Source organism: Ailuropoda melanoleuca, chromosome 8 (genome assembly GCF_002007445.2).
Source record: "Ailuropoda melanoleuca isolate Jingjing chromosome 8, ASM200744v2, whole genome shotgun sequence".
Classification (NCBI taxonomy): Eukaryota; Metazoa; Chordata; class Mammalia; order Carnivora; family Ursidae; genus Ailuropoda; species Ailuropoda melanoleuca.
This window is the reverse complement of record NC_048225.1, coordinates 62,279,550-62,307,278: the sequence shown is the minus strand read 5'-3', so window position 1 is coordinate 62,307,278 and position 27,729 is coordinate 62,279,550. Positions and strand designations below refer to the sequence as shown.

General features: G+C 37.1%; 1 protein-coding gene and 1 long non-coding RNA gene across 3 annotated transcripts in view; one reads left to right on the top strand and one right to left on the bottom strand.

Annotated features, from left to right (window-relative positions):
- Positions 1-10,707, bottom strand: part of LOC105236217 — a 161,925-nt gene extending 151,218 nt beyond the window's left edge. Inside the window, exon 1 of the long non-coding RNA XR_004627194.1 lies at positions 10,350-10,707. This is a non-coding gene — a long non-coding RNA (uncharacterized LOC105236217). The remainder of the gene's footprint in view (positions 1-10,349) is intronic.
- An 11-nt stretch (positions 10,708-10,718) lies between these two features.
- RNF141 (ring finger protein 141) overlaps positions 10,719-27,729 on the top strand; it is a 32,507-nt gene continuing 15,496 nt past the window's right edge. The window contains exons 1-3 of one of the 2 annotated variants that reach the window (XM_002916144.4): positions 10,719-10,858; positions 20,800-20,992; positions 23,515-23,623. In XM_002916144.4, the coding sequence (XP_002916190.1) occupies positions 20,850-20,992; positions 23,515-23,623 (252 nt within the window). In that variant the 5' untranslated portion in view covers positions 10,719-10,858; positions 20,800-20,849. Of the gene's footprint in view, positions 10,859-10,885; positions 11,229-20,799; positions 20,993-23,514; positions 23,624-27,729 lie in introns of those variants that run through there. The other variant, XM_034666567.1, reaches the window with a different exon arrangement.

Here is a 27,729-nt window from a genome sequence, read left to right as displayed (position 1 = left end):
ACCAGAAAAATCCAATTATATCTGAATTTCAGTCAATAACAAATAATATTTTATTGTAAATATGTCCCATACACATGTGTGAAGTAATATCTGAGGCATAGTTATACTAAAAATTGTTTACTTGAAATTCAAATTTAACTGAATGTCACGTATTTTATCTACCAATCCTTGTGTATGACAAGATAAGAATTAGTACTTCTTGTTCCATTTGTGCTTAACTCCATTAGAAATGGACCAGAGCAGGGATGCCTAGATGGCTCAGTTGGTTAAGTGGCCAACTCTTTGTTTCGGCTCAGGTCATGATCTCAGGGACCTGGGATCCAGCCCGCATTGGACCACAGCAGTACTTATCATAAGCTAATATACTGTTCTTTTAGTGCAGACAGCTTTGCAGTTTTTATGAACGTCCCTCTATAAATCTGTGACTTAGATTTGGTTTCACGGGAATTGGTTCATGGAAAAAATTTAGTCAAAATTGCCTTGTTCCATCTAAGTCATCTAAGGCTTTACTCCCCATCTAAGGTTTTATTACATGGTCATTCATAACGGCCTGACTTCCTTTTCCCTTCGCAGATGAGTTCTCTTTCAAGGAGAAAAAAAAGAGCAATGAAGGGGAAAGTTATCCCTACAAGATATTAAAACATATTATAAAATCTCTATAATCAAAACAAGTGCACTAGCACTTTTGCATGAAAAGACCAATGTGAAAGAATAGACAACTCACAAATCGACCTGAATTTGTGTAAGAACTAAATGCCTTTTAAAAGGGGACAAACAAGACGGGGGGGAAAGATGGACTAAATCATATTGGAACTGGAGAATCACTTGGTAAAAAGGATAAAATCAGATCTACCTTTCACATAATATGCCAGGATAAATCCCGGATGGGTCTAAGATTTAAATGTAATAAACAAAACCTTTTAACTACTAGAAGAAAATATGGGTGCATTCCTTTATAATCTAGAAGAGAAGAAAATCTTCCTAACTATGATAAAAAATCCAGAAGCAATAAAAACATGATTGCTATCTTGATGAAGACAAGATTACATACATATCTTGACCTATTTGACCACATAAAAATAAAAAGGTTTGCATGGCCCCAAATTCCAAAGTCAAAAGACAAGTGATAAAGTGGGAAAAGGTATCTGCAATTTAAAACATAGACAAAGGGCTAATACATATAATACATGAAGAGCTCTTAAACATAAAAAAAATTAAACCACTGGGGAAAATGGACAAAACAACAGACAATTCACAACAAAAATGAAAATATCTCTTAAATATAAGAAATAAGCTCACTATCACTCATAATGAGAAAAATGAAAATTAAAACTAATTCCTACTATACCACCTCTACAGATTGGCACAAATTAAAAAATATGACAGAATATTCTTTTAATATCCAGGTGAACAGAGCACTCTCATACATTACTGCTGAGAATTCTTCCCATAGAGAGGACTTTGGTAATATCTGGCAAAAAAAAAAAAAAAGTGAAATTACTTACATAAAAGATCATTCACTATTGAACTCTATGGGTAAAATTAATCATGTCCATCAAAACAGGCTCAGTTGAAAAAACTATGATAAATCCATATGTTGGAATTCTATGTAGTTGTCAAAAAAATGAGGTAAATCTCATTCTTTAATTACTCTTAATATTAAGTGATCTTCAGGATATATTACTAAGTGATAAAAAAGAGGAAATCACCAAACACTATACTTTGTGTAAGAATGGGGTGGAAAACACAAACATATTTTTACTTCTATTTATATTTGTGTGTGTTTGTATTTGCTTATATTTGCAAAAATCCTGTAAAGAAAGACCAAAATATTTAAATACATGAAAAGGAGGTAACAGGGTAGAGGACTGGGAATGGGCATGATATTTCTCCAAATATGCCTTATTATGTAGTTCTAACTTTGGAAACAGAGAAAACTTTAACATTTCAAAAGTAAAGCTAAACTTAAGAAGCAATTGCTAAAAATAAAAAAACAAAATGAGGAATCACTAAAAAAAGAATTATTCCAAGGGCCTAGGATACAGCTATTTTGGCTCTATATTTTAGTGATGCATATTCTAAGGACAAATAGAGCAGTAAGTACATGTAAATTTAACTCAGTAACCAAATTGTCAGTAGTAATATTGGTATTTTTATTTTGAATCTATTTCCTATACCTTATAATATAAATAATTATTTAGTGTTATTAGGTAATAAGATTTTCAATGTGAGATTAAAGAGATACAACTATTAAAATCAGTGTTATATTTAAAATCTTGAAATATTAAATTTAAGTTAGGAATAGCAGTATCAACTCTAAATTATTTTTTTCTTTTCAAACATATATTCTCAAGATTTGCTGCGACATGGACGGCACTGGAGGAGATAATGCTAAGTGAAATAAGTCAAGCAGAGAAAGACAATTATCATATGATTTCTCTCATCTATGGAACATAAGAACTAGGAAGATTGGTAGGAGAAGAAAGGGATAAAGAAAGGGGGGGTAGGGGCGCCTGGGTGGCACAGCGGTTAAGCGTCTGCCTTCGGCTCAGGGTGTGATCCCGGCGTTATAGGATCGAGCCCCACATCAGGCTCTTCTCTTCCACTGTGAGCCTGCTTCTTCCTCTCCCACTCCCCCTGCTTGTGTTCCCTCTCGCTGGCTATTTCTATCTCTGTCGAATAAATAAATAAAATCTTTAAAAAAAAAAAAAAGAAAGGGAGGGTAATCAGAAGGGGAAATGAAGCAAGAGAGACTATGGACTCTGAGAAACAAACTGAGGGCTTCAGAGAGGAGGGGGGTGGGGGAATGGGATAGGCTGGTGATGGGCCTTCGGGAGGGCACGTATTGCATGGTGCACTGGGTGTTATATGCAACTAATGAATCATCGAACTTTACATCAAAAAATAAATAAATAAAAATATTTTTAAAAACATATATTCTCAAAAAATAAACAAACAATAAATATATATTCCCCAGCTCTGTCCTCTGAAAAGGACTAGAAGTAATGACAATCCAATAGCTATGAAATACATCTAGCAACCAGATTGTGGTCTCTAAATACCATTCCCCATCGAAAGGATCCAGAACTCCCTGGAGAAATGGCTGGTTCCAGGTCTGGAACAGTAAATATAGAAGATAAGCCAAGGTGGGACCAGAATGCAAGAAAGTTGTCTTGTCAACAAGATAATATGATATGGTTACCATTGGCCAAAGATGGAACTAACAGCAAAAGAAATACAAAATGCAACTGATCAAGTATAAAAAACCCATAAATTTGTAGTTATACTAAAAAAATTTAAATTCCACACATTGGACATGATTGCTAGTAACTAGGTACCAACTCCTTAAAAGAAAGAATTTGGCATTTTTCTTGACTTCCCTGTATGGACAGTATTTCAAGGTAACCAAATACCCCTAGTTCATACGGAAAAGTTTTTTTTTATAGAAATGACACTGATAAATAAATAATTAGAAAGTCACCATTTTTTTTAAGATTTATTTATTTATTTATTTATTTGACACAGAGACAGCCAGTGAGAGAGAGACAAGCAGGGGGAATGGGAGAGGAAGAAGCAGGCTCCCAGCAGAGGAGCCTGATGTGGGGCTCGATCCCAGAACGCCGGGATCACGCCCTGAGCTGAAGGCAGACGCTTAACCGCTGTGCCACCCAGGCGCCCCAGAAAGTCACCATTTTGTAATCCCTAATAAAATGGATTCAGACTACCAACCTAATGGACAAAATTACTAGATAAACTATTGAGGAGAACCCCAATGATCAATCTTAAAGTGGGACAAGCAGATATTGTGGGCTTCCTGATGTAACACGAAGCACACAACACCACCTACAAAGTATTTTTCCAGAAGAGTCTGATGGAGTCTGAATCTAATCAAACCTCTAAAGTCAAACTGCATTAATAGAAAACATGGGCAGAAAAAGAACAAAGTAAAAGACACTACAAGGAAGAAAACAGATAAATCCAATATGTAGGAATAGTCTATACAACAAGTGACCTAATGTGATAGTCTTTATGTGTCAATGTGGCCAGACTTTAGTGCCTAGTTATTTCAATCAAACACTAACCTAAGTGTTGCTGTGAAGGCATTTTGTACATGTAATTAAGTCCATAATCAATTGACTTTAAGTAAGGAAGATTATTTTATATAATCTGGATGGGTCTGATTGATCAGTTGAAAGAATTTAAGAGCAGAACAGAGGCTGTTCATAAAAATTCTATCTGTGACTAGTGGTTTCAGCTCATGCCCACAAGTTCCATTTCTATCTTGTCTTACCAGCTCTCCCGAGTACCCAATTCTTTGCAATTAATCTCTTACTATATATCTCCCACTTGTTCTGTTTCTCTGGTTGAACCCTAATACACCCAGTTTCTGCAATAAGGTAATAGTATGAAAAAAGGAGGGAAGAAGGACTGCTCTCAATTAAAAGAAATTTCAAATATAACAATCAAAATGTAATAAGAGTAAAAATTTACTATCTGTAAAAGACATATTTTAGATAATCTGGGAAATATAATCATGAACTGCCTGCTTCTAGACCTTGTTTTCCATGTAGCAGAGTGATAAACTGACCTGGGTTTTTCTTTCTGAGAGTAAACTTTGTCATTTCCCATTGGTCTGTCTGTGGAAACAAGGACCCAAAGACCAAAGTGGATAGCTCCCAGGATTGGATCAAGTACTCTCTATGTTGTTCTTGAACTTTCTGACTTCATTTCCCCTGGCCCTGTCAGTATACATTGGTTTGATCTTTCCTTGCATTATACATGATAATGGTAAGGTTTGAGTTTTGCACTTGCATAAGGAGAAATGTGACTTCTTTGCTCTGCTGTTATTAGGCTCTGCTGTATTAGGCTTTGCTCTGCTGTTATTAAACAGACTTCCAGCTGGAAGAGTTTAAAGGAGAGAGACAGCTGATTGATGGTATAAAAACACTGATGAGACAGGACGTGACAGCTAGGGAAGAGAATGTTAACTTGTCTCCTAGCCAAAAAGGTTGCCAGGGAAGTAGATTCCTCTGATTTCAGTAAGGTAGAAAGTGTTCAAAGGAGAAGGTAGAAAGTGTTCAAAGGAAAAGCAGATAATGGCAGAGGAGTTGTTGGCAGAAGAATGGGAATTCCTGAGGTCGAACTGAGATAGTGAAGGCAGAGAGGAAGCTAGGCTGGGGTGGGTGAAGAAGAGGTATGCCAAAGGAAAGTGGGCTATAAAGAGTCGCAGAGATCAGTGATTGTAGGACATAGCAATAAAGGACTGGGGGGGAGAGTGTTAGGAGGTGGTTTGGAATGACGTGGTAATAATGGGGGTAGGCAGTATATAGAATGACTCTTCTCAAGATCCAGGTAGATCTTTGAGGCAACGGGATGGTAAAATCATTCATTTAAAATGAGTTCCCAAACACTGCAGTCCATCTTATTTATATGTTCTGGCCTAATACTGAACACCAGCACCTTTATGGTATAGACTTAATAAAGATAATGTTTTAAGTTGCTTGGTTTGGCAGCAAGATGGGCCGAATAAATATGTTCAGGATAAGTTGATTGGATAAGACGTTACACTAATTTATCTGTCAGATACCAAGGAATTTAGATTGAGATGATAGTATGGAATGGGTTAAGTCCAATAGTAGAAATATAATGCAGTAGATAAAACTTGAGGTTCTGAAATCAGACAGTGGATTTGAATCCCTGCTCTACTATTTATGAACTATGTGACCTTGGGCAATTTATTTAACCTCTCTAGGACCGTTTTCTTTTCTATAAAACTGACATGATATTGGTATCTATCTTTCAGGGTTGTTGTGAGGCTTACATAAGATAATACATATAGAATACTTTTGGTACCTGGTACACACTAAAAACTCAAAAAAAAAAAGGATAAAAGAATAAAACAAGAAGAAATTATAAAGAAAGTACAGGATACCATGACAGAATGCTCTAGGAGACAGAAAGCAATCTCTTCATATGATTTAGCCTGGGAGACCAGAAGGAATACTGAAGCTCCTCTGACACAGAGATTGTTGAATTCAGGTGCCCATTACTGTGGTACATTCATTACTCTGGGAGATACTCCATATAAATATGGAGATACAGGATTAAAACACTAATGAAGGATAACAACTGGTAATGCTGATTAGGAAATCATCTGAATACAGATGATAATTGAAGCTATGAGTGCCTGAGTTCCCCAAATTTTCAAATATAAAAGCAGAAAACAGAGGACAGAGCTTGAGAAGAAACAGCCAGAAAGGACATAAAAACCACAAACTGCATCATCCTAGAAAATGATGAAGCTTTAATCTTAATTACAGGTGGCCAGTTGTTCCTCTGTATTCTATACTAATATAATTAAAAGCATTAATGTATTGAGGAAAAGCACTACACTAGTGGCCAGGAAATCTGGATTCTAATCCAGTTTAGTTAACTTGCTCTGTGGTCCTTAGGTCAATCACTTGTCATCTTTGGATCTCAGTTTCCTCATCTATAAATGAAGAATATTAGACCAAGTGATTTATTAGTTCTTTTAACTTCACGATTTTATGAACAAATTACAGGAAGTTCAAAATGTTTACAGTCCAAAATCACTCAGAGCCTTCCTCATATATTCCCACAGTCCTGTCACAGATGTTTAGTGACCTTACCAAAAGCAGGAGGCATTGGACATACTTTCCTAGAAAAAGAGTTTCACAAGTCTCAAATTTTCCTGGTCTTCACTACAGGGCTGTGTCTACTACAATTTTATTGAAGCCTCTGTATTTTCATGGGCAAATACCTATATAAAATATGAAAATCTGAATATGTATTACAAATTACAAGATTCATTACAAAAGGATCCATTTCTCTTTTTTTATTTTTATATTTTATTTATTTATTCGACAGAGATAGAAGAAAGCCAGCGAGAGAGGGAACACAAGCAGGGGGAGTGGGAGAGGAAGAAGCAGGCTCATAGCAGGGGAGCCTGATGTGGGGCTCGATCCCATAACGCTGGGATCACGCCCTGAGCTGAAGGCAGACGCTTAACCGCTGTGCCACCCAGGCGCCCCAAAGGATCCATTTCTCTTAAAAAAGGATTAACTTTATGGTTTCTTCTTCCATAACTCTTGCTATTTATACTTACGGTTTCCTACAAACATTTTCCTACACCTTTTTTATATGTAAGAAAAATAAAGATTTCCTTAGCCAGCTACAACATAACTTCAGAATTCCTATTTCAGAATTTCTAACCTCTTCTATTAGTTTGTAAGATAATCCTTATTACTGTCTTATGGTTTTATATTTTAGTTAAATCATTATGCTTTGGCAAGTTCAGAAAAAAGCTATCATGATGAGAAGAAATTATCTAGGAATGTTGATAATAATACTAACTTTAAAATATTTTAATCTTGTAGTCTCCCCTATAGTGCAATCCTCACTACACTCTCCATATATACGTTCTCCATATCTCCACACTCTATAAAAAGGACTACTTCAGTTTTATACATTGAAAGCAATTTGCAGTGATTTTCTGACTCCCAGGCTCAGATTAGGCTGTAACGTAAAGCCTCCTAAAATTTAAATAGGTACGTTTTTCCCTCCCAACTTTACTGAGGTAAAATTTGTATATAATAAACTGCACAGGGGCGCCTGGGTGGCACAGCGGTTAAGCGTCTGCCTTCCGCTCAGGGCGTGATACCGGCATTATGGGATCGAGCCCCACATCAGGCTCCTCCGCTATGAGCCTGCTTCTTCCTCTCCCACTCCCCCTGCTTGTGTTCCCTCTCTCGCTGGCTGTCTCTATCTCTGTCAAATAAATAAATAAAATCTTTAAAAATAAATAAATAAATAAATAAACTGCATAAGATAGAAGTATACAATTTGAGAAGTTCTGACATATGCATACATCTGTGAAACCATCACTACAAGGGAGAAAATTAACATGTCTATCACTACAAAATATTTCCCCCTTTGTGATATTGCCCTCCTACCCATCTCCATGCCCCGTTTTTCAGCCCTCCCATCCCACTGATCTGCAACCACTGATCTGCTTTTATCACTACAAATTGGATTTTCTAGAATTTTATATCAATGTAATCACACAGTATGTATTCTTTTTTGTCTGGCTTCCTTCACTCAGAATAACTATTCTGAGATTCATCCATGTTACTGAGTCTATCAACTGTTCATTCCTTCTTATTGTCAAGCAGTATTTCATTGTGTGGATATACCACAATTTGTTACTATTCACCTGTTGATGGGCATTTGACTTGTTTCTAGTTTGGGCCTATCACAAACAATGAATATTTATAGTCTTTTTGGGTAATACCTAAGAGTGGAATGGCTGGATCGTATGGTAGGTATATGTTTAGCTTTTAAAGAAATGGCCTGATGAGGGAATGGAAGGCAAGCTGAGGACAAAGCAGAAGCTGACATCCTGCAACCCCCTCCCCCATGGGATGTATGTGACATTCCTCAGGCACTCCTGGCTGCCCTAAAGGACAAAGAAACAGTTAATCTACAGATACCACAATCTTGCAAGACTTGAGTCTCCCTCAGTTTACAAATGTCTTAGCAGTTTATAAGAACAAAGCTATCAGTAACCTAGCTTCCAGAAGGGAATGTATGTAGACACAATGAAACTTCCTTACTACCTGCAGCCCTTTGACAAGTCCTTGAAACAGGCACGGTGACATTCCTCTAGGAACTCAGCAGCCTCGATGTTAATACTTTGCTAAGGACAAAAGGCAGTCCTAGACTGACTGCCTCCCGTCCACCAAGATCCTGTAAGTCTACTTTAACGTATAAAAATTCCTTTGGAAACTTCCTTTATCTCTAACCCCTCACCCCCCAAGATACGTGTTGGCAATCATCCCCTAACCACATGGCCCACCAATATACATCTGAATGGTCTCATGACTCAGGTTTTATTCCACGGTAATGAATGACCTTTTCCCAACAGTAGCTAGCCCCCTCAAAGTCCTGGAAACCTTGCTTCCAAAATTCCTTAGAGACTTACGCTATCCCTAACCCCCTCCCAACTTGAGGGTATATAATGGGCCATTCCTCATGACTCCAGAGCAGCTCTTTCTGCCCACGGGTCCTGACCCCGTGCTTTAATAAACCACCCTTTTGCACCAAAGACGCCTCAAGAATTCTTTCTTGGTCGTCGGCTCCGGACTCCACCCCGCTGAACCTCACCTATATTCCACAACCTCATCCTGGCCAAATTTCCGTTTTAAGAAATGGTCCAATTTTCCAAAACAGTTACATCATTTTATATTCCCAAAATGCAGTATATAAAAACTCCAATTGTTCCATATCCTTGCTAACAATTCGTATGATCAGTCTTTTTAATTTTAGCTATTCTGTGACTAGGGTATGCGGTGATACCTCATTGTACTTCTACTTTGCATTTCCCTGATGACTAATGATGCTAAGCATCTTCTCATGTGTTTATTTTGTCATCAATGTATCTTCTTTGGTGAAGTTTAAATTTGTTTAAATTTGATGCCCAATTTTTAAAAATTGGGTTCTTTGCCTTCTTATTGACCTGAAAGAGTTCTAATTAGAAGTCCTTTATCAAATATATGCTTTGCAAATACTTTCTCCCAGTCTATGGCTTTCCTTTTTACTTTCTTAAGTATGTTTTGAAAAGACGTTTTAATTTTGATAAAGTAAAATTTATTAATTTTTCCTTTTTAAGATTTAGACTTTTTGTGCCATGCTTAAGAAATCTTTGCCAAATCCAAAGTAACCGAGTTTTTTTCTTATATTCTCATCTATGAGCTTTACAATTTGGAAAATTTAATTATTTTCCTGTTTCTTCAACTGTAAAATGAAGGTATTAATAATATCTACCTCATGGCATTGCTATGAGGATTAAATTAATACCTTTGAAGTACTTAGAACAGGGCTTGTTCTAATGGTCAATAAATATTATCCATTATTAGAGAGCAGGATTAATTCTTCACAGGATAAGTCTACAAATGATTGAAGGACAAGTGTCCAAACCTTAAGAATCATAAATAGTTTAATTTAGCTGCTAAGTAGCCTGATTTAGTTTCATCTACCCTAAGGTTTAAATCTGAGTCTAAACCCTCGCTCCGCTGTTTACTGGCTATGTAACTTTGAGCGAACTACTTATACAAGGGCAATGCCTGCAAGGTGACCGAGTAGAGTACGGGGTACACAACAGATGCTTAAGGGACAGCAGTACTACCACCCGCGTGTGTTCATACTAATTGCCCCATTTATGAGGGCTTACCGTCGGGAGCCTTAATTACGTTCCACACAATCTCCTACGCTTCTTGACCTAGCCGGGTGAGTGCCATCGGCCCCATCTCACGGTGCAGTGACAAGATTACCTGCGTGTAGCTATGACGACTGCGAGGCTGGAGGCCTAGTGAGTGGTGGCTTGGACTCCAGCCCTCGACCGAACCCGAGATTTACAGTGCAGCCTTTGTCAACAGCTGGGCCCACAGCTGCTGCGGAGATGGCGCCAGGAGAGGCGGTGGCCGGCCAGGCGCGAGCCAAGGCCACCTCACAGAGCCGCGCCTCAAGAAGCCCGCCAGACGAAGCTCGTCCAGCCGCCTCTCGGGCACGGCCCATTCCTAGGCCGCCACCCCCCTCTCAGACCGCCTCCGAGGCTCGGGCGTCGAAGGTCCTCAGACAAAGCGGCGCGAGAGAGCGGAGCTCAGGGTGGCCGCGAGAGGTTGGGCAACGCGTTTCCAGGCAACGCGCTGTGGGCAGGGCTTCTGCGTCACTGAGGTGCGACCCGGTCGCAGGCCGAGCTGGCGTAGCCGCCGCCTGCGGGTCTGAGCTGCGGGCTGCGGCGGAGCTGCTACCGCCGGAAGCGCGATGCCTTGAACCTGGGGTGAGCTGCGCGGTGTTGTCCTTTCGCCGTTTCCCTTCCTTGTTGCTCCAAGACCCTAGGGCTGGTAGGAGAAACACCCGCCAGCCCCTGGCTGCCGAGAGGCGCTTCTTTGAGGAAACAGGCCTGGCCCCGCCACCCTTTCTAGGCCTCGGCTTAGGGCGCAGCGCTGGCTTGGGAGGCCCTTCGTGGACGCTTCGTTCCTAACCCGACAGTTTCCAGTGACCGGGGCTGCAGATGGCTTGTCCCGTTGGATGGGTGATTCCGGGGAACCAGGAGAGAGTTTGTCCTCCTCGAGCTGGGAACCGCTTTTGAATATTGCCGCCGGCGCAGTCGGTGGGCCGGCGGACGTAGCTGTTGGTCACAAGTGCAGGTGCGCTTGACGAGGAGCAGAGGCTGCCAGGGTGCCCAGAGGGTGGCGAGTGTGCTTAGCAAACACACCGATGCTGCAGAAACCTTGTGTGCCCCTGCCGCACGGGACACCCAGATTAGAAACCCTTACCTCGGGCGATAGCTCAGAAATGGCCAGGTCGGTCTGCTTAGCTGGGGTTGAGAAATTACCTTACGCTGCCAGTCTTCCCAAAGGGCTTGCCTGGTCGAACCAGCTACCTTGGCTCCGTCGGAGACAAAAAGTTACCTTGCTAATAATTGTAGTAACTGTTCCTGGAAAGGAAGCCTTCTGTGTTAGCTTTTGCAGTGATTTATTGTTAGGTGTATCGTGTGACAAAATGTGGATTTACTGCTGTTATTCAAATTTATCCCTAGCCCTTTTATTAAATTTCAGCCTACGCTCATATTCCAACCTGCCCTATTTCATGTTACCATATGATTTAGTTCTTTCCTCTGGTGGATTTATAAAGCTGCCTTAACACTTACTATGCTTTGTAAGTCTTAGATCTTCTGCATAAAATTATTCTTTCCCAGCTCTCTTCAGCCCGTTCTTGCTAGAAAATAAGCTCCATCCCATTCAGAATTTCATCTGGGCTATGAGGTCCCGTGGATCAGTGATCCTGATCAGTATCCTCTATACTGAAGTCATTCGAAAGCCATGATGCTTTCTGAATTAAGAACTCAAAAGTAGTATCGGTTTTTCTCCTTTCCTTTGATTCTGCCTGACTGCGGTTTCTAAGTAGTTTCCTGCAGAATGTGATCCTGTATTTCCAAAATGTGTTGTCATTTGGTGTAAGTGAGCTCTGTAGCCTGATCCTCCTTACTTCATGTCTAAACACTTAACACACTTCCCTTCCCCTCCTCCCAAAAAGGCAGGGAAGGTCCAGAGAGAGTTCTTACAAGTCTAGTTAGTATGTTTTTCTCAATATGAAATGTATTTAGTGAACACAGCAATGCTATCAGAAATCCATAGTCTTAGTCTCAAGTACTCTCTTTTTGTAGTTTTTCTTTCTATATATTTTTTTTCTAATTAAGATCTTTGAGCCCAGAACAAGCATTCCAGCTCCTATAGTGACTGGTCTAATTGTTTCCTTATGAATCTGTTAATAGCTGCTATTAATTTCTTGTCTTGCAGAACAGCTGATACCTACTTACAGATCTAGAGTTTGATTAAGCAGTGAGTAATAAAATAAATAGTACCAATAAGGATCTAGTTTTTAGAACTTAGTTTTTACCACTGATGTTAAAGCTGACTTAACAATGAGAGTAGTTGATTATTTCAATTATAAATATCATTTTTGTAAGTAAAACAGTTGATACAAAAATTCATGGAGAACAGGTTTCGGAGAGGTTTTCTAAATATGACAGCACTTGTCACGTAGTCATTAGTCATTTTACTGTACTTTCAGGCTTCTTAACTTTGCTTTAATCCTTTTATGAATGGATATGGTTTAAACATTCATGGAGGTTTTTTGCTTTGTTTTGTTTTTTGTTTTGCCAGTTACCCATGATGTGATTTTTATATCTTTGTAATGAATATTTGAACTACAACAATTCATTTGTTAGAAAAATAAGTGATCAAGTGTATGTTATCACCCACTTGAGAATGTGGCATTTTTGGAATCCTTGATATTCTTATGAGTTTCAAAATAACATTTGTTCTTTATTTAGAAAATCCTTCAATCCTGGTTTTTTGAAAGCACATTACAGGCATACCTTGGCGATATTGCAGGTTCAGTAACAGACCACCATAGTGAAGCGAATATTGCAGTAAAGCGAGTCAAATGAATTATTTAGTTTCCCAGTGCATATAAAAGTTATGTTTACACCATACTGAAGTCTACTAACTGTGCATTATGTCTAAAAAAACAATGTATATACCTTAATTTAAAAAATACTTTATTGCTAAAAAATGCTAACCATCACCTGAGCTTCCCACAAGTCGTAATTTTTTTTTGCTGGTGGAGGGTCTTGCCTCAGTACTGATGGCTGTTGACTGATCAGGGTGGTGGTTGAAGGTTGGGGTGGCTATGGCAATTTCTTAAACTAAGACAGTAATGAAATTTGCCTCATCAATTGACTCTTGCTTTCCTGAATGATTTCTCTCTAGCATGTAATGTGATCAAAATTGGAGTCAGTATTCAAATTGACTTCTCAAATCCTGCCACTCCTTTGCTAAGTTTATGTAATATTCTAAATCCTTTGTTTTCATTTAAACAGTCTTCACAGCATCTTCACCAGAAATAGATTCTATCTCAAGAAACCACTTTCTTTCTTCATCCATAAGAAGCAATTCCTCAGCCACTGAAGTTTTATCGAGATTGCAGCAATTCAGTCCCATCTTCAGGCTCTACTTATAATTCTCATTCTCTTGTTCTTTCCACCACATCTGCAGTTATCTCCTCCACTGAAGTCTTGAACCCCTCAAAGTCATCCATGAGGGTTAGAATCAACTTCTTGCGAACTTCTGTTCACATTGATATTTTTACCTCTTGTCACGTTTCATGAATGTTCTTAATGGCATCTAGAATGGTGAATCATTTCCAGAAAGTTTTCATTTGACTTTGCCCAGATCCATCAGAAGAATTGCTATCTGTGGTGGCTATAGCCTCACAAAATGCTAACAAATAGGACTTGAAATTACTCCTTGATCCATGGGCTGCAGAATGGATGATGTGTCAGAAGGCATGAAAACAATATTAATCTCACTGTACATCTCCCATCAGAGCTCTTGGGTGACCAGGTGCATTGTCAATGAGCAGCAATAATTTGAAAGGAATCTTTTTTTCTGAGCAGTACGTCTTTGCAGTGGGCTTAAAATATTCAGTAAGCCATATTGTAAACAGAAGTGCTATCATCCAGACTTCATTGTTCATTTTTAGAGCATAGGCAGAGTAGATTGAGCATAATTCTTAAGGGCCCTAGTATGATCAGAATGGTAAATGAGCGTTGGCTTCAATTTAAAGTCACCAACTGCAGGGGCACCTGGGTGGCTCAGTAGGTTAAGCGTCTGCCTTTGGCTGAGGTCATGATCCGATGGTTCTGGGATCGAGCCCCATGTCAGGCTCCCGACCGAACAGAGAGCCTGCTTCTCCCTCTCCCTCTTCCTCTGCCAACTGCCCCTGCTTGTACTCTCTCCCTCTCTCAATAAATAAATAAAATCTTAAAAAATAATAATAATAAAGTCACCAACTACATTAGCCCCTAATAAGAGAGTTAGCCTGTCCTTTGAAGCTTAAAGCCAGGCATTGACTTCTTTCTAGCTATGAAAGTCCTAGATGACATCTTCTTCCAATAGAAGGCTGTTTCATGGACACTGAAAGTCTGTTGTTTAGTGTAGCCACCCTCATGACTTATCTGAGCTAGATCATCTGGATAACTCGCTGCAGCTTCTATATCAGCACTTGCTGCTTTTCTTTGCACTTTAATGTTCAGAGATGACTTGTTTCCTTAAGCCTCATGCACCAGCCTCTGCTAGCTTCAGACTTTTCTTCTGCAGCTTCCTCACTACACTCAGCCTTCGCAGAATCGAAGGGGTTAGGACCATGCTCTGGATTAGGCTCTGGCTTAAGGGAATGGTGTGGCTGGTTCGATCCTCTATCTGGACCACTAAAACTTCCTCCATATCAGCAATGAGGCTGTTTCACTTTCTTACCGTTTGTGTTTTCCCTAGAGTAGCACTTTTAATTTCTTTCAAGAACGTTTCTTTTGCATTCACAACTCAGCTAACTAGTGCAAAAGGCATAGCTTTTGTCCTATTTCAGCTTTTGGCATGCCTTCTTTACTAAGTTTAATCAGTTCTAGCTTTTGACTTAAAGTGAGAGACAAGTGACTCTTCTTTTAACTTAAACACTTAGAGGCTATTGTAGGGTTATTAATTGGCCTAATTTCAATATTCTTGTGTCTCAGGGAATAGGGAGGCTAATGGAGAAGGAAAGAGATGAGGGGAACAGCTAGTCCATGGAGCAGTCAAAATATACACAACATTTATCAATTAAGTTTTCTGTCTTATATGGGTGCCATTCATGGCACCCCAAAACAATTACAATAGTAACCTCAAGGATCACTGATCACAGATTACCATACAAATATAATAATAATGAAAAATTTTGAAATAATATTGCAAGAATTACCAAAATGTTTCAAGAAACAAAGTGAGCAAATGCTTTTGGAAAAATGGCACAAATAGACTTGCTCCATGCAGCATTGCCACAAACCTTCAGTTGGGGGAGTGGGGGTAGAGGCAATATTTTTTAAGCACAGTAAAGCCACGTGCAATAAAATAAGATGTGCCTTTACATCCTGCCAGAAAGGACTAAATTATAGGTGGCATAGTAGTATGAGACCTGCTAGTTCTTTGAAATCTTTTGACGGAAGATTTATCTTTTGCTGAATTCTATGCCAGTAGTTTGCAAATTATATTCCTCTGCTATATTACTGTTCCATGATCTAGAGGTAATTATTGATAATATCAAATAATGAATATTTCTCAATTTTTGTACACATTAATTTAGTAATACATTTTTACAATTTTATATTTTTTCTTTCATGTATTTTTAAAATTTCAACTTCTCTCCAAATGATTACTAGATGAATGAACAAATTAGCAAGTCAAAAGAACACAAAGTGAACAATATTTTTAAAAAACCTGTCAACAGTATTTACTGTATCTGTTCATAAACATTTATTGTATGCTTATTTATCTACCAGAAGAGAGAACACAGCTTCTATCCTCAGGAAGCTCACAGAGGGGGGTTGGTCAAGTGACCTAACTGATGATGTGTGCTATTTTATGAAAGAATGTGCAGAGTCACCGAAGAGGGACACTGAAAAACCAGTGGCGGGTGACTGGAGTGTGTCCACAACAGACTGTTTTTGTGAACACGCACCCTTGGTTTTGGTTTTATAATGCACATAGATCACAGAGCTATGATGGATATGCTAGTGAGGGATATTAATATTTATCATTATCACTATTTTATGGTATTCAAAATGAAGTGTAAATTCCAGACCCTATCCACTGAACCAGGTTGAGAAGCACTGCCCAGGCTCTCTTAGTGTCTAACTAGTGTCCCCTTTTAATCAGAGGAGTTACAGTGATTATGTTTCCCAGATACCAAATGCGGTTACAGGATAAAAAGTTAATATGCTGCCTCAAATTATAAACCTTATTCAGAATTAGGGCATCAGATCAAAACAATGCAGAAAGAAAAGGGACCATCTTCTAACTCAAATAAATGACCGTGGCTTCTTTTTAATATATATTTGGTAGGCACATTGGTTAAATTATCTTTACATATTTACACTAAATATTAAGATCATTTATTTCAAACGTTTAATTTTTTCTTTGTTAAGCAATGTATGTGTAATTTAAAGTTTTCAGTCTGGTTGATTAGAATTTTTTATTGTATTTGGATTGGATTGGTACAGAAAAGCTAGAGGGAATTTAACTTTCACTTTGGGATGAAACACTAGGTTAGAAGTCACCTACTCTCTCACCCAAGCAAAAATCTTCTGTAAAACTTACTCATTAGATGAACTTCTAGTCTTTATTTAAACACCTCCACACTTCCAATGAAAACAAATTGACATGCAAGATAGCCCTTAATACCTTTGGATAATTGTGGATGATACGAACTTCTAATTTGACCTGAATTTGCCTAATTTATACTTACTGGCCATTCTTTTCACTGTAATTCTGTAAAATAAATCTTACTTCCTCTTCTACATGAAATCTCTTCAAATGTTTGAACAAACCTATTGGTTGTTACTGAATTATTATCTAGAATAAATCACTTTGCTTCCTTTTCTAGAGCCATAGCATCTTGTATACTCTTCTAGTTATGTTCAAATGATTAATGCCCTTTAAAAGTGTGACTGCTTAGGGGTGCCTGGATGACCCAGTCAGGCAACTCTTGATTTCAGCTCAGGTCATGATCTCAAGGTTGTGAGATCAAGTCCTGTATCAGGCTCTGGGCTAGGCATGGAGCCTGCTTAAGATTTCCCCTCCCGTTCTGTCCCTCCGTCCCCCCCTTAAAAAAAAAAAAAAAAAAAAAAAAAAAAAAAAGCAGCTTTAACTGCCTAGAGCTGACTACAGTACTTCAGTGTGGTAGACCCATTACAGAACACAATAGGACTAGGGTCTTGCTCTGGACATCTGCTTCTAGCAAGAGTTTAGGACTATTTTAACATCTTCTTGTCCTTATTTTACTGCTCACTTATTTTGACTAAAACCCTCAGACTTTATATTTTAACTGCTTTTAATCACATCTTATATATGTGTTTTTGTGCAGTTGACTTTTCAAAACATTCAGGATTTAACTTTTAGTCATATTTGACATAACTTACTCCATTTCAGAAAATCATCATCAATTTCAGTCTTGATCCTAGTACTCAGTGGATACTATTCATTCATACAATTTTAGCCATCCACTTCGATGGGCAGGCTTGCAGGCTTGTTTCAGGTCATCAGTAAAACGGTAAACAGACCATCTCTTGGTACCAGTCTCCCTCTCCTTCTGCTTTAGTCACTGTAGCCTTTTCTTATTACCTCAAAGGCACCATGCTCCTTCCTACATTAAACACTTTCTATGACCTCTACCTGAAATGCCCTTTCCTCTCCATGCCTCTGCCCCTGTTTGGCTAACTCTGACTGATCTCAAATAAAATGTTGTTTGCCCAAGGATTTCCCTGACACCACACTAGGTCAAGCCTCCCTTTTATAGGCTTTTGTAGCACTCTGTCCTTGTTTGGCTTAGCTTTTCTCATCTTACAATTACGTATTTATTGGTGTGATTGTTATCTCTTAGCCCACTGTATCATATGCTCCATAATGGCAAGAACCGTGTTTCTTTTGCTCACTATTCATGTACCACAGTGGCTCCCCAACACCAGTTTACAACCCCAACTCCTAATGATGTTTTTACACATTTGAATCAGAACAAAATAAGGACAAAATGTACATGTATATGTGTAGTATATGTCAGTTTGAGGTTACTGCCTTCTTGGGAAAGAGTTATTTTAATATTCTTCTACTTTTCATATTACAAATGGCTCTTTTTAAGTTTTTTGTTAAATTTTGGGGATATTTTGTCTACTTTTGGAGACTGTCTCTACTCAGAATAAAAGTAAATATGCCAGCTATGGTACTTTGATATTTTACTAGACTGTCAAACCAGAAACCACTGATGTTGAATACCCCAGAGACCATCTCTAAACTAAGATCCTTCTCTTTGGATACAGTTGCTATGAATCCACTTGGCCGTATTTAAAATACGTAATTTCGCCTTCAGAGATTTTTTGGGTGACCTGGATCTTCCTCAACAACTTCCTTTCATTTATCTCTGTAATATAATATTTATTGTTGCCAAGTAGGCTCAGATTCAAAACAGTAATTGTTGGGTTTTCTTTTTTAGTATAATAGTTCTTTTCCTTTATTTAATGTGACTAAAAGAATAAATCTCAAATACAGTAACCTAAATTTTAATACCAAAAGCAAATTTACATATTTATGGTTACTGAAAACTCTTATTGTAAATGGTTTTATATTTTAGAGTTATACATATTTTACGTTTTGGAATTAGAGCTTTATTATTTTTTAATTAAATAATAAAGCAGTTTCCTGGCAAACATTTCCTATAAAATTATTACTATTTAACCTGCTTTATATGAGTGTTAATTTGTGTGCAAGAAAAATGATAGTTTTTGGTGAGTAGATAAAATATGATTTCTTGGGACAGGGAATCAGATTTTTTTAATTGTAATTCTTTTCTTTTTTAAGATTTATTTATTTATTTTAGAGAGTGCATGTGCAAGCGAGTGCCCTCACATGCAGGGGTGGGGGCAGAGGGAGAGAATCTCAAGCAGAGTTTCCACTGGGGAGCCCGAGGCAGGGGTGATCTCACCACCCCAAGAAAGTGACCCCAGCTGAAATCAAGAGTGGTCAGTTCAATCTACTGAGCTGCCCAGATGCCCCTGCTTTTTTCTTCTTCTAACTTTATATTACAAATAAACCCTGTTAGCTATGTGACTTTGTTACTTTAACCTCTCTGTGCTTATTTCCTTGACTATCCTGTTTCTTCATCTGTGAAATGGTTATTATGGAGATTTGAATGACTGAGTTCGTGAATACATGTAAAGTGCTTAGAAGATCACAATGGGAGTGATCAAAAGTAGTAGTAGTAGTGTTTGTGCTGAATAGGGATTTTCATATTAAGTTACAGAATAAGACAGCATAGACAAAAATACTAAAACTTTATTTTCTATTTTAACCATATTCTCAATACTTGATATTCTGATAAATCATTATTTACCAAAGGAAAAAACTTTGTAAAATAAACACATTCAATTCTTCTCTAGCCACAATTCATAGACTTATATCTTTCAAGACTTTAGTTGTTAAATAAATGTTTTGTGATTATATTTTTAAGGAATTCAATAACTTATTGATCTATATTGATAGTAGATTATTAAAGTAGTGATCTAGCCTTTTAACTAAAATGTCACCATACTTAGAAAACAAATTATATAAACTCTAAGTTTAAAACACCTGGGGAAGTTAGAAAGCAAAGGTGCTTTTTTTTTCCTAAGCAGAAAATGGAAGGTGGTTAAATTATTTAATATTTTAATTTTCTTAGGTTTTCAAACCAAAAACCTGTTTAATTTGCATATATTTTATAATTAGAAGTAAGTTACACATTTACAAATAAAGTAATTCAACAACAAATGTTCTTTGACTGATGTAATTATATCATGATTATATATCTTGGGAGTGGTCAAGAACATGAGCAGTAGAATCTGAAAACATAAGTTCAAAGTTCACTTCAACTGCTTACCATTGTAGGTAAGTTACTTAGCTCTATTTCATTTTTTGTAAAAGTAGGAATATAATAATGCCTACCTCTTAGGGTTATTGTAAGAAATAAATGTGGTAATATATGGGAAGCCCTTAGTAGTCTGACACATGGTAAGTAGTCAGGAAATGTGCCTGGGAAAATTTTGTAAACAAGCTTCCTATTAAATACAAGCACTTAAATGCCTCTGTGTGTGTGTGTGTGTGTGTGTGTGTGTGTGTGTGTAATGGTTTTGAATTGGCAAAATTAGAGGAATTAGAAGTTTACCACCCTACCAATAACATAAGTGAATTCTGTTTTTTCATTTAGCTATCTGATCTTAAAAAATAGAAATATAGGGGCACCTGGGTGGCTCAGTAGGTTAAGCATCTGCCTTCGGCTCAGGTCATAGGTCCTGGGATCGAGCCCCGCATCAAGCTCCCTGCTCAGTGGAGAGCCTGCTTCTCCCTCTCCCTCTGCCACTCCTCCCTGCTTGTGCTTGCACTCGGGCGCTCTCTCTCTCTCTCTCTCAAATAAATAAATAAAATCTTTTTAAAAACTTATTTAAAAAATAAAAATATGGTCTTTTAAATAAGTTCCACCTTAGATTCATTTAAGTCTACTGAACTCTCACTTAAAGGTATTCCTAGTTTTTCTTGAAGGGATGAGTATATTGCTGCTTTTATAGTGTATATAAAAGTAACTTTTGTATATATTTGACAGATAACTATGTGAAGCAACACTGTTTCTGGATTTCAAGACATCCTTTCATCATGGGACAGCAAATTTCAGATCAGACACAGTTGGTTTTTAACAAGTTACCAGAAAAAGTAGCAAAACATGTCACATTGGTTCGAGAAAGTGGCTCCTTAACTTACGAAGAATTTCTTGGGAGAGTAGCTGAACTTAATGATATGTAAGACTTGCTCTTTTTCGTTTTATTTTTTCTCCCTGACATATGTCCCACATGCCATGACTGTCTAAGAGGTAACCAGAAATATTGATTGGTAAGACTGAATATCTCAGCAGCAGTTAGCAAATATATATTGAGTACCTACTACAAGACTTGCTGTGTGACTATTTTAAAACATATAATAGGAACAAAGAAACCAAACGAACTTAAAATTGAATTTAAAACACAGGCTTATAAATCGATTCTTGTTTGAAAGCACTAAAGGGACGCATAATAGAAGAGAATAAGCCAATTAGCCACTCTAGAAAAAGGTTCCTGGGATACTCAAAGGGCACTCAGGTTTCTATACATCAACCAATTCATCTGGTTAATAAATAAATCTTCTCTGTTTGTTACTGAGCATTATTTTTGCCAGAGAAATATATAAATAGTAATAATTCATTTGTCACCACCGAAGAATAGGGTATTTTGTTTATTAATATTTTCTAATTAGATACCGTCTTTAAATCTCTTTAACTCTTGAATAGATTTCTAAGATTGAATTTAAATTCCTCTGCCTTCTTAAAGTGCATATCTACTAGAACTATGCCTTTTCTTTGTGAATTTTTTCTTTATTATATCAATTTTTATACTGATCTGTGTAGAAGCTATTAAATTAGAATCTACTATTATTATCCCAGTCATGAAGAAAAAAGAATGTCTTAAAAGTGAGTTATCTTAGAAGATAGTTTCTTTTAGAAACACTGGATTTCCTCTGAAACTCATAATGCATTATATGTTAATTAATTGAATTTAAATTTTAAAAAAGAATTTAAAAAATAAAAAGAAACAATGGATTTCATTCATTAAAAAAAGAAAGAAAGAAATCCTGTAGGGATATATGGATGGATCCTGTATGAATATACATATAAATTCATAGAAAATGAACTGTAAGTATACACACTGTTTCTGGGAAATCGGTGGAAAAGGGGGCAGTGAAGAGAGATTGTACGTTTTACTGTGTATATTTATGTATTGTGTGATCTTTTATAATAAAAATATAGCCATAAAACTCCAGCATTTTACTTTTTTCTTTTTTTAGATTATCCAAATGGTAGTATTTGAGGCATTACTTCTGGTACCATATTCTTATTTTTTTTTTAATGTTTTTTTATTATATTATGTTAGTCACCATACAGTACATCCCTGGTTTCCAATGTAAAGCTCAATGCTTCATCAGTTGTGTATAACACCCAGTGCACCATGCAACACGTGCCCTCCTTACTACCTATCACCAGTCCATCCCATTCCCCCACCCACCTCCCCTCTGAAGCCCTCAGTTTGTTTCTCAGAGTCCGTAGTCTCTCATGCTTCATTCTCAAGGAGTAAAAATAGATAAAGAATTTAATAGGAGCATGAATGGAATGCTTTTTTAAGTTTATTGTTTTGACTCTTATGAAGAGTAATCAATGACATTTACCATCCCTTTAGAATCTTGGAACTACCAGATAAATTATGTCATACGTAGGGATGCACAAGCTAAGCTTACTGTGTAATACAGAAATGATGGTAAAGAATATCTTCCTTTTATTTATTTAGCGTAGGACGTTGACTGGATTTGCTTCTTAAAACTGATTTCCATGGGTCAGAGTTGGGCATTTCACAAGGGCAGTGCCGTCTGAGAATTATAAAGTTCAACCTGTACAGAAGAAGCATGGCTCGATAGCTAGAAAACAGCTGGGAACTGCCACAGATGAACTACTTTCACTGGCAGACTTTGCTACCCAGGGCTAGTTGCTTCATTTTCAGTGACCTCTATTTAGCTGTCCGTCATTTAGTTCTAAGGTGACATCCCCACTGGTGCTCAGAGAGAAATGGATTAATGATAAAAGGGAGCCACATTATTTAAGTATATCTTTGATCTAATTTAAATTGGCATTAATGGGAATATATTGAATTACCTTCTAAAAGTTATATTTTTATGCTAGAATCCTGTGGCTGTCTAAATTAAAATTACTCTGCTGGAGGAAAACAGCAAAGCTGTATTTAAGGTGTCTCAAAATCATTTGCTTTGATCCAGTCCCAAATTATTTAAAAAAAAAAAATTTCATAGAGGTGTATGTTATTGCTTAAATTAGAACCCAACCAAGAGCAAGATCTTTTCACTCTTTATACATCCAAGGTAATAATCAATATGTGGATAAGTGAAACCAGCCAAACTTTTTCTTTAAGTATCTGATTCCTTGGGCATGTTTTTTCTAGATGTCTTTGTTAAGCATTTAAAAACCAGTGAGATAGGACATAAAAAGATTTATAAGTATTCTTTCAGCTATGCTGTTGACGTTAAAAACTTAGTTGTATGTTTATAATCAAAACATTCTCTATCCCTGTGTTTTAAGAATCTGTTATGATTGTTATTGTTATTTGTCTCTGTATTTTCTTCAAATTTTCTTCTCTGTTTTAAAGTGTTTCTTGAATCTGGTTTCATAACTCCATTATTTTATAAGACTTTGCATAAAATTAACAAATGTGTTTTCGCTTTTCAGAACTGCTAAAGTGGCTTCTGGCCAGGAGAAACATCTTCTATTTGAGGTACAACCTGGGTCTGATTCCTCTGCCTTTTGGAAAGTGGTTGTACGTGTGGTCTGTACCAAGGTGAGAATGATAGAGACTTCCAACTCTGAACTTAAATTCTTTTGGTGACTAGAGCCACATTTAATAGTATAGTATAGTAGAAATAAATGCTAATAATTTGCTAATTATTAACAGTTATTAACATTTATTTGTAAAACTGTGTAAGACATAGTTTTGTTAGTGTTATTGCCTTCCAGTTTAACTGTTTGAATCTCATTGGTTATATAGTTGCCATATAGCAGAGATTTTTATAATAAAAGGAGGTGGTAGTAACCTCTTATCCTTAATCCTCTCTTTTCGAATTTTAGCTGGCTATGAAATCCTGAGGTAACAACCTGCTTAGCTCTAAGATGACACCTTAAAAATTAAGGTTATCTTAGGAAATCATTTCTTGTAAGAAGAATAATTTCATTCACTTAATAATTTAAAAATCCATTAGAAAGATTTGGGTATTTTTAGGTTTTGTGTTTTGGTTTTTGTGTGGTTTTTGGTTTGTCTTTGTTTTTAGAAATTTTTAGTTATAGAGTGGATTTTTCACCATCAGTGCACTGTCTTTTGTTTTTTTATAATTTTTATTTTGTTATATTAGTCACCATACAGTACATCCCCAATTTTTGATGCAATGTCTTTTAGTTGGTTTTTAAATTTTAGATAATTGAATATATCAACTATGCTAAAAAGTATAATGGCAGCTGTCATCCACCAATGGGTAGAAAGGTGGTTATTAACCTTTTTGAGGCCACAAACCTTTTGTTGAAAATAAAGGAATAAATTTTACTAGGCCTTCTCCTACCCCAACTCCTGCCCTAAAATAAACAATAAAACCATCCATATGCATGTAAACAATAAATTGAGCATTCATGAATGCCCTGAATTCCATTCCTGATTAACCCGTAGAGAACTACTGGGTAAGGATATTTTTTCTTTTGTGTCATGGACCCCCGGGGGTTACCCAAATAATATGACATGTTTTCCCAGTGGGTCAATTGCCAGTAGTATGCTTTAAGCGTAGAAGGATTGATTATGGATATTTCATCAAATTAGCCGTTCTACTCATCTTAACTAGTAAAAGAACTTTAAAGAGTTCAGGGAAGCAAAGACAGAGAGATGTTAATTCCAGACTTGGCTAAGTGCCTGAAGCTGAATGGCACTTGTTAAAGTTTACAGTTGATTTAGAGAGAATACACAGCATAGTTTAATACAATTCAGCTGGGTCTGTCCACACTAAACATTTACTTAGTTGATTATTTTTAAAAGTCCAAATGTTAAAGAGCAATATAATAGCTGTCAGAAAACATCATTAAAAAATTTTGCATTACTTATCACAGAGGTAGCTAATAGTGGTACTAGTGTGGGTGTCAGTGTAACTTTATGCAGTGTGTAATGTGTGACCAATCATAGTAACAGAACACACACTGAAACACTGACAACTTGATCTGACATCCTGTTTGTTATTTATACTTTGATTCCTAGACTCAGCACTTGTATACCAACCACATATTTTTTTTCATTTTCTGGTTTTTTTGCTTGTTTTTGTTATTGGGTTTATATTTATGTTAAATTCATTAGAGTTTTTTCTTTTTACAGTGTTATAAATACACATACTCTCAAAAGAACTCTGGGAGTCTGCAACTTTTGACTTTGCAAAGGAATAAAGTAAAGAAGAAATGAAGAACTGAGCTTAAAAACTTATAAAATTCATTCAGATAGGCTCAGTATCTCCCCTACTCCCCTCATCTCACAGCTGCGAATTTACATGCACATAATGTTCAGGACTATTTGAAAGTCAACTTCAAAGGACACAAGGGTGAATTTATAAGAACTCTAGTCACAAAGGTTGTTTCTGAAAAACATACATTCTGACTCCTTTTCTTGCCTTCTTCACAGTAATTAGCTCTCTGATCTTGTCAATTTTACCTCTACCGGGTTTCATTTCCAGTTTATCCATAAGACAAATTCCATGCCGTCTAGGAGACTGTAACTATAGTTCAACGCTCCTCTTCTCATCCAGGTTACCTTAGATTCATGATTAATCACCACATCTCCAAATTCTTCTCTTAATTCTAACTAAGATTACCTTTCTAAAGCACAACTCTCATCAGATCACTTTCCTGCTAAAAACTCCTCAACAGTTCTTCAATGACTACAAAATAGTCCCAGCTTGTTAACCTGGCATCCAAGGTCCTCTGAATCCGTCAATCCAGACTATCTTTTCTGCTTTATTTACCACTGTCACCTTTTGCACTCCGGTCTCACCAGGCTTAACTAATTGAAGGTTATAGAGCTGTTACTTTTCCACGTTGGTACCTCTGCTCATTGACTTCCTTCAGCTAGAATGTCCATTCTTCTGTCATTTAAATTGCCGTCACTTACTAGTCAGAAAACTCCTGTTACACTAGTTTAAAGAAAAACAATATGTATTTTCTCACTTATTAAGAAATCCTTACAAAGCAGTTCCTGGATTGGTTAATTCAAAGACCTAGCAGATCCCTCTTCTCAATTCATCAGATCACTATTAGCTCATGTCCCCTTCTTTTACACTGACGGAGGGACTTCAATTACTGTGATTGGTTTAGGTTAGACTGACCAGGACTGACTCATGAGTCATTTCAGGGAGTGGTAGACACCAAAACAAAATCAGGGCTCTGCTGGCAATGAAAAGAGGGAATGGCATGTCGGTAATCAGCTAATAGTTTCTGCCACATCTTTTTATCGATGTCAAACTTGATGTCTCTTTAAAGGTCCAACTCAAATTCCATCTCATCCATAAAGTTTTCCTTAATAGAAATTCTCTTGCATCTTCCAAACTCCAAAAGCATTTTATTCATATTTCATAACTAAATTCTGCATTAAGAATTCTGCATTATTTGGGTTCTAAGCTCCCCTAGTAGGTGGTAAACTTCTGAGGGAAGGAAATCTATCTAGATTCATCCTTGTATCTCTTACGGCCTGTACTACTTTGCACCTGTTAGGAACTCATATAGGAACATATACTATGTTGAGTGAACAAAAATCTGTAGAAGAAATACTGTCATTTTAAATGACTGGGAAAGGTTGAAGTTTTCCTTGTTGATTGATATAGTATAATACCTAAATTACATTCTCTATCCATCTTTACCTCATAAAGTACTCAGCTCACATCGAAGAAACCAGTATAAATTGTAGAGAGCTGTGGGAATATGACTGTCAGGTTTCTGATCCCTTGGTATTCTGTTGTTTCTCTTTGGCAAATATAGAATTAATGTTTAAGATGTTAATTTACTGTTAGTCAAATTTTTTTCACTTCAGTATCTCTAACCATTATATCTGTATGTGACTAAACATCTTCCCAAAGATTCTAAATAGAAAAACACAAGTATTAAAGACATACGCAGGGGCACCTGGGTGGCTCTGTCAGTTAAGCAGCTGACTCTTGATTTTGGCTCAAGTTATGATCTCAGGGTCATGGGATCAAGCCCCATGTGGGGCTCCGTGCTGAGCGCAGTCTGCTTGAGATTCTCTCTCTCCCTCAATAGGCAACCTGAGTTCTCATTTGTGTAATTTTTCTTGATTTTAGATCTACTCTAAAGAAATGTTTTATTTGCATTCCCTAGGTTCTTTTTGAAAGAATCTATGAGAAGTCAGTGTTAACATTAGAAAAAAAGAGTTGAAATCCTATATGGAAAACTGAGAGGAAATTTCATATTTCTTAATATTGAACAACTAAACAATTGTACTATAAACTTCTGTATTTACAAAAAGACCTTATCATGACTGTCAAATACTACCATGATTTTCCTGAAACAATATCTAGTGCATTATAATAAATAATCTAAATGGTAGCGCCTGGGTAGCGCAGTCGTTAGGCATCTGCCTTCCTCAGGGCGTGATCCTGGCGTTCCGGGATCGAGTCCCACATCGGGCTCCTCGGTTGGGAGCCTGCTTCTTCCTCTCCCTCTCCCCTGCTGTGTTCCCTCTCTCACTGGCTGTCTCTATCTCTGTCTAATAAATAAATAAAATCTTTAAAAAAAAAAAAAGAAAGAAAGAATCTAAATGATGTTTAAATGAAATATCTTGTGGGAATAATATCAGAAAAATTAATGGGTCAATTAAAATTATGGACTAAGATGGCTATTAAGAAACTTCAT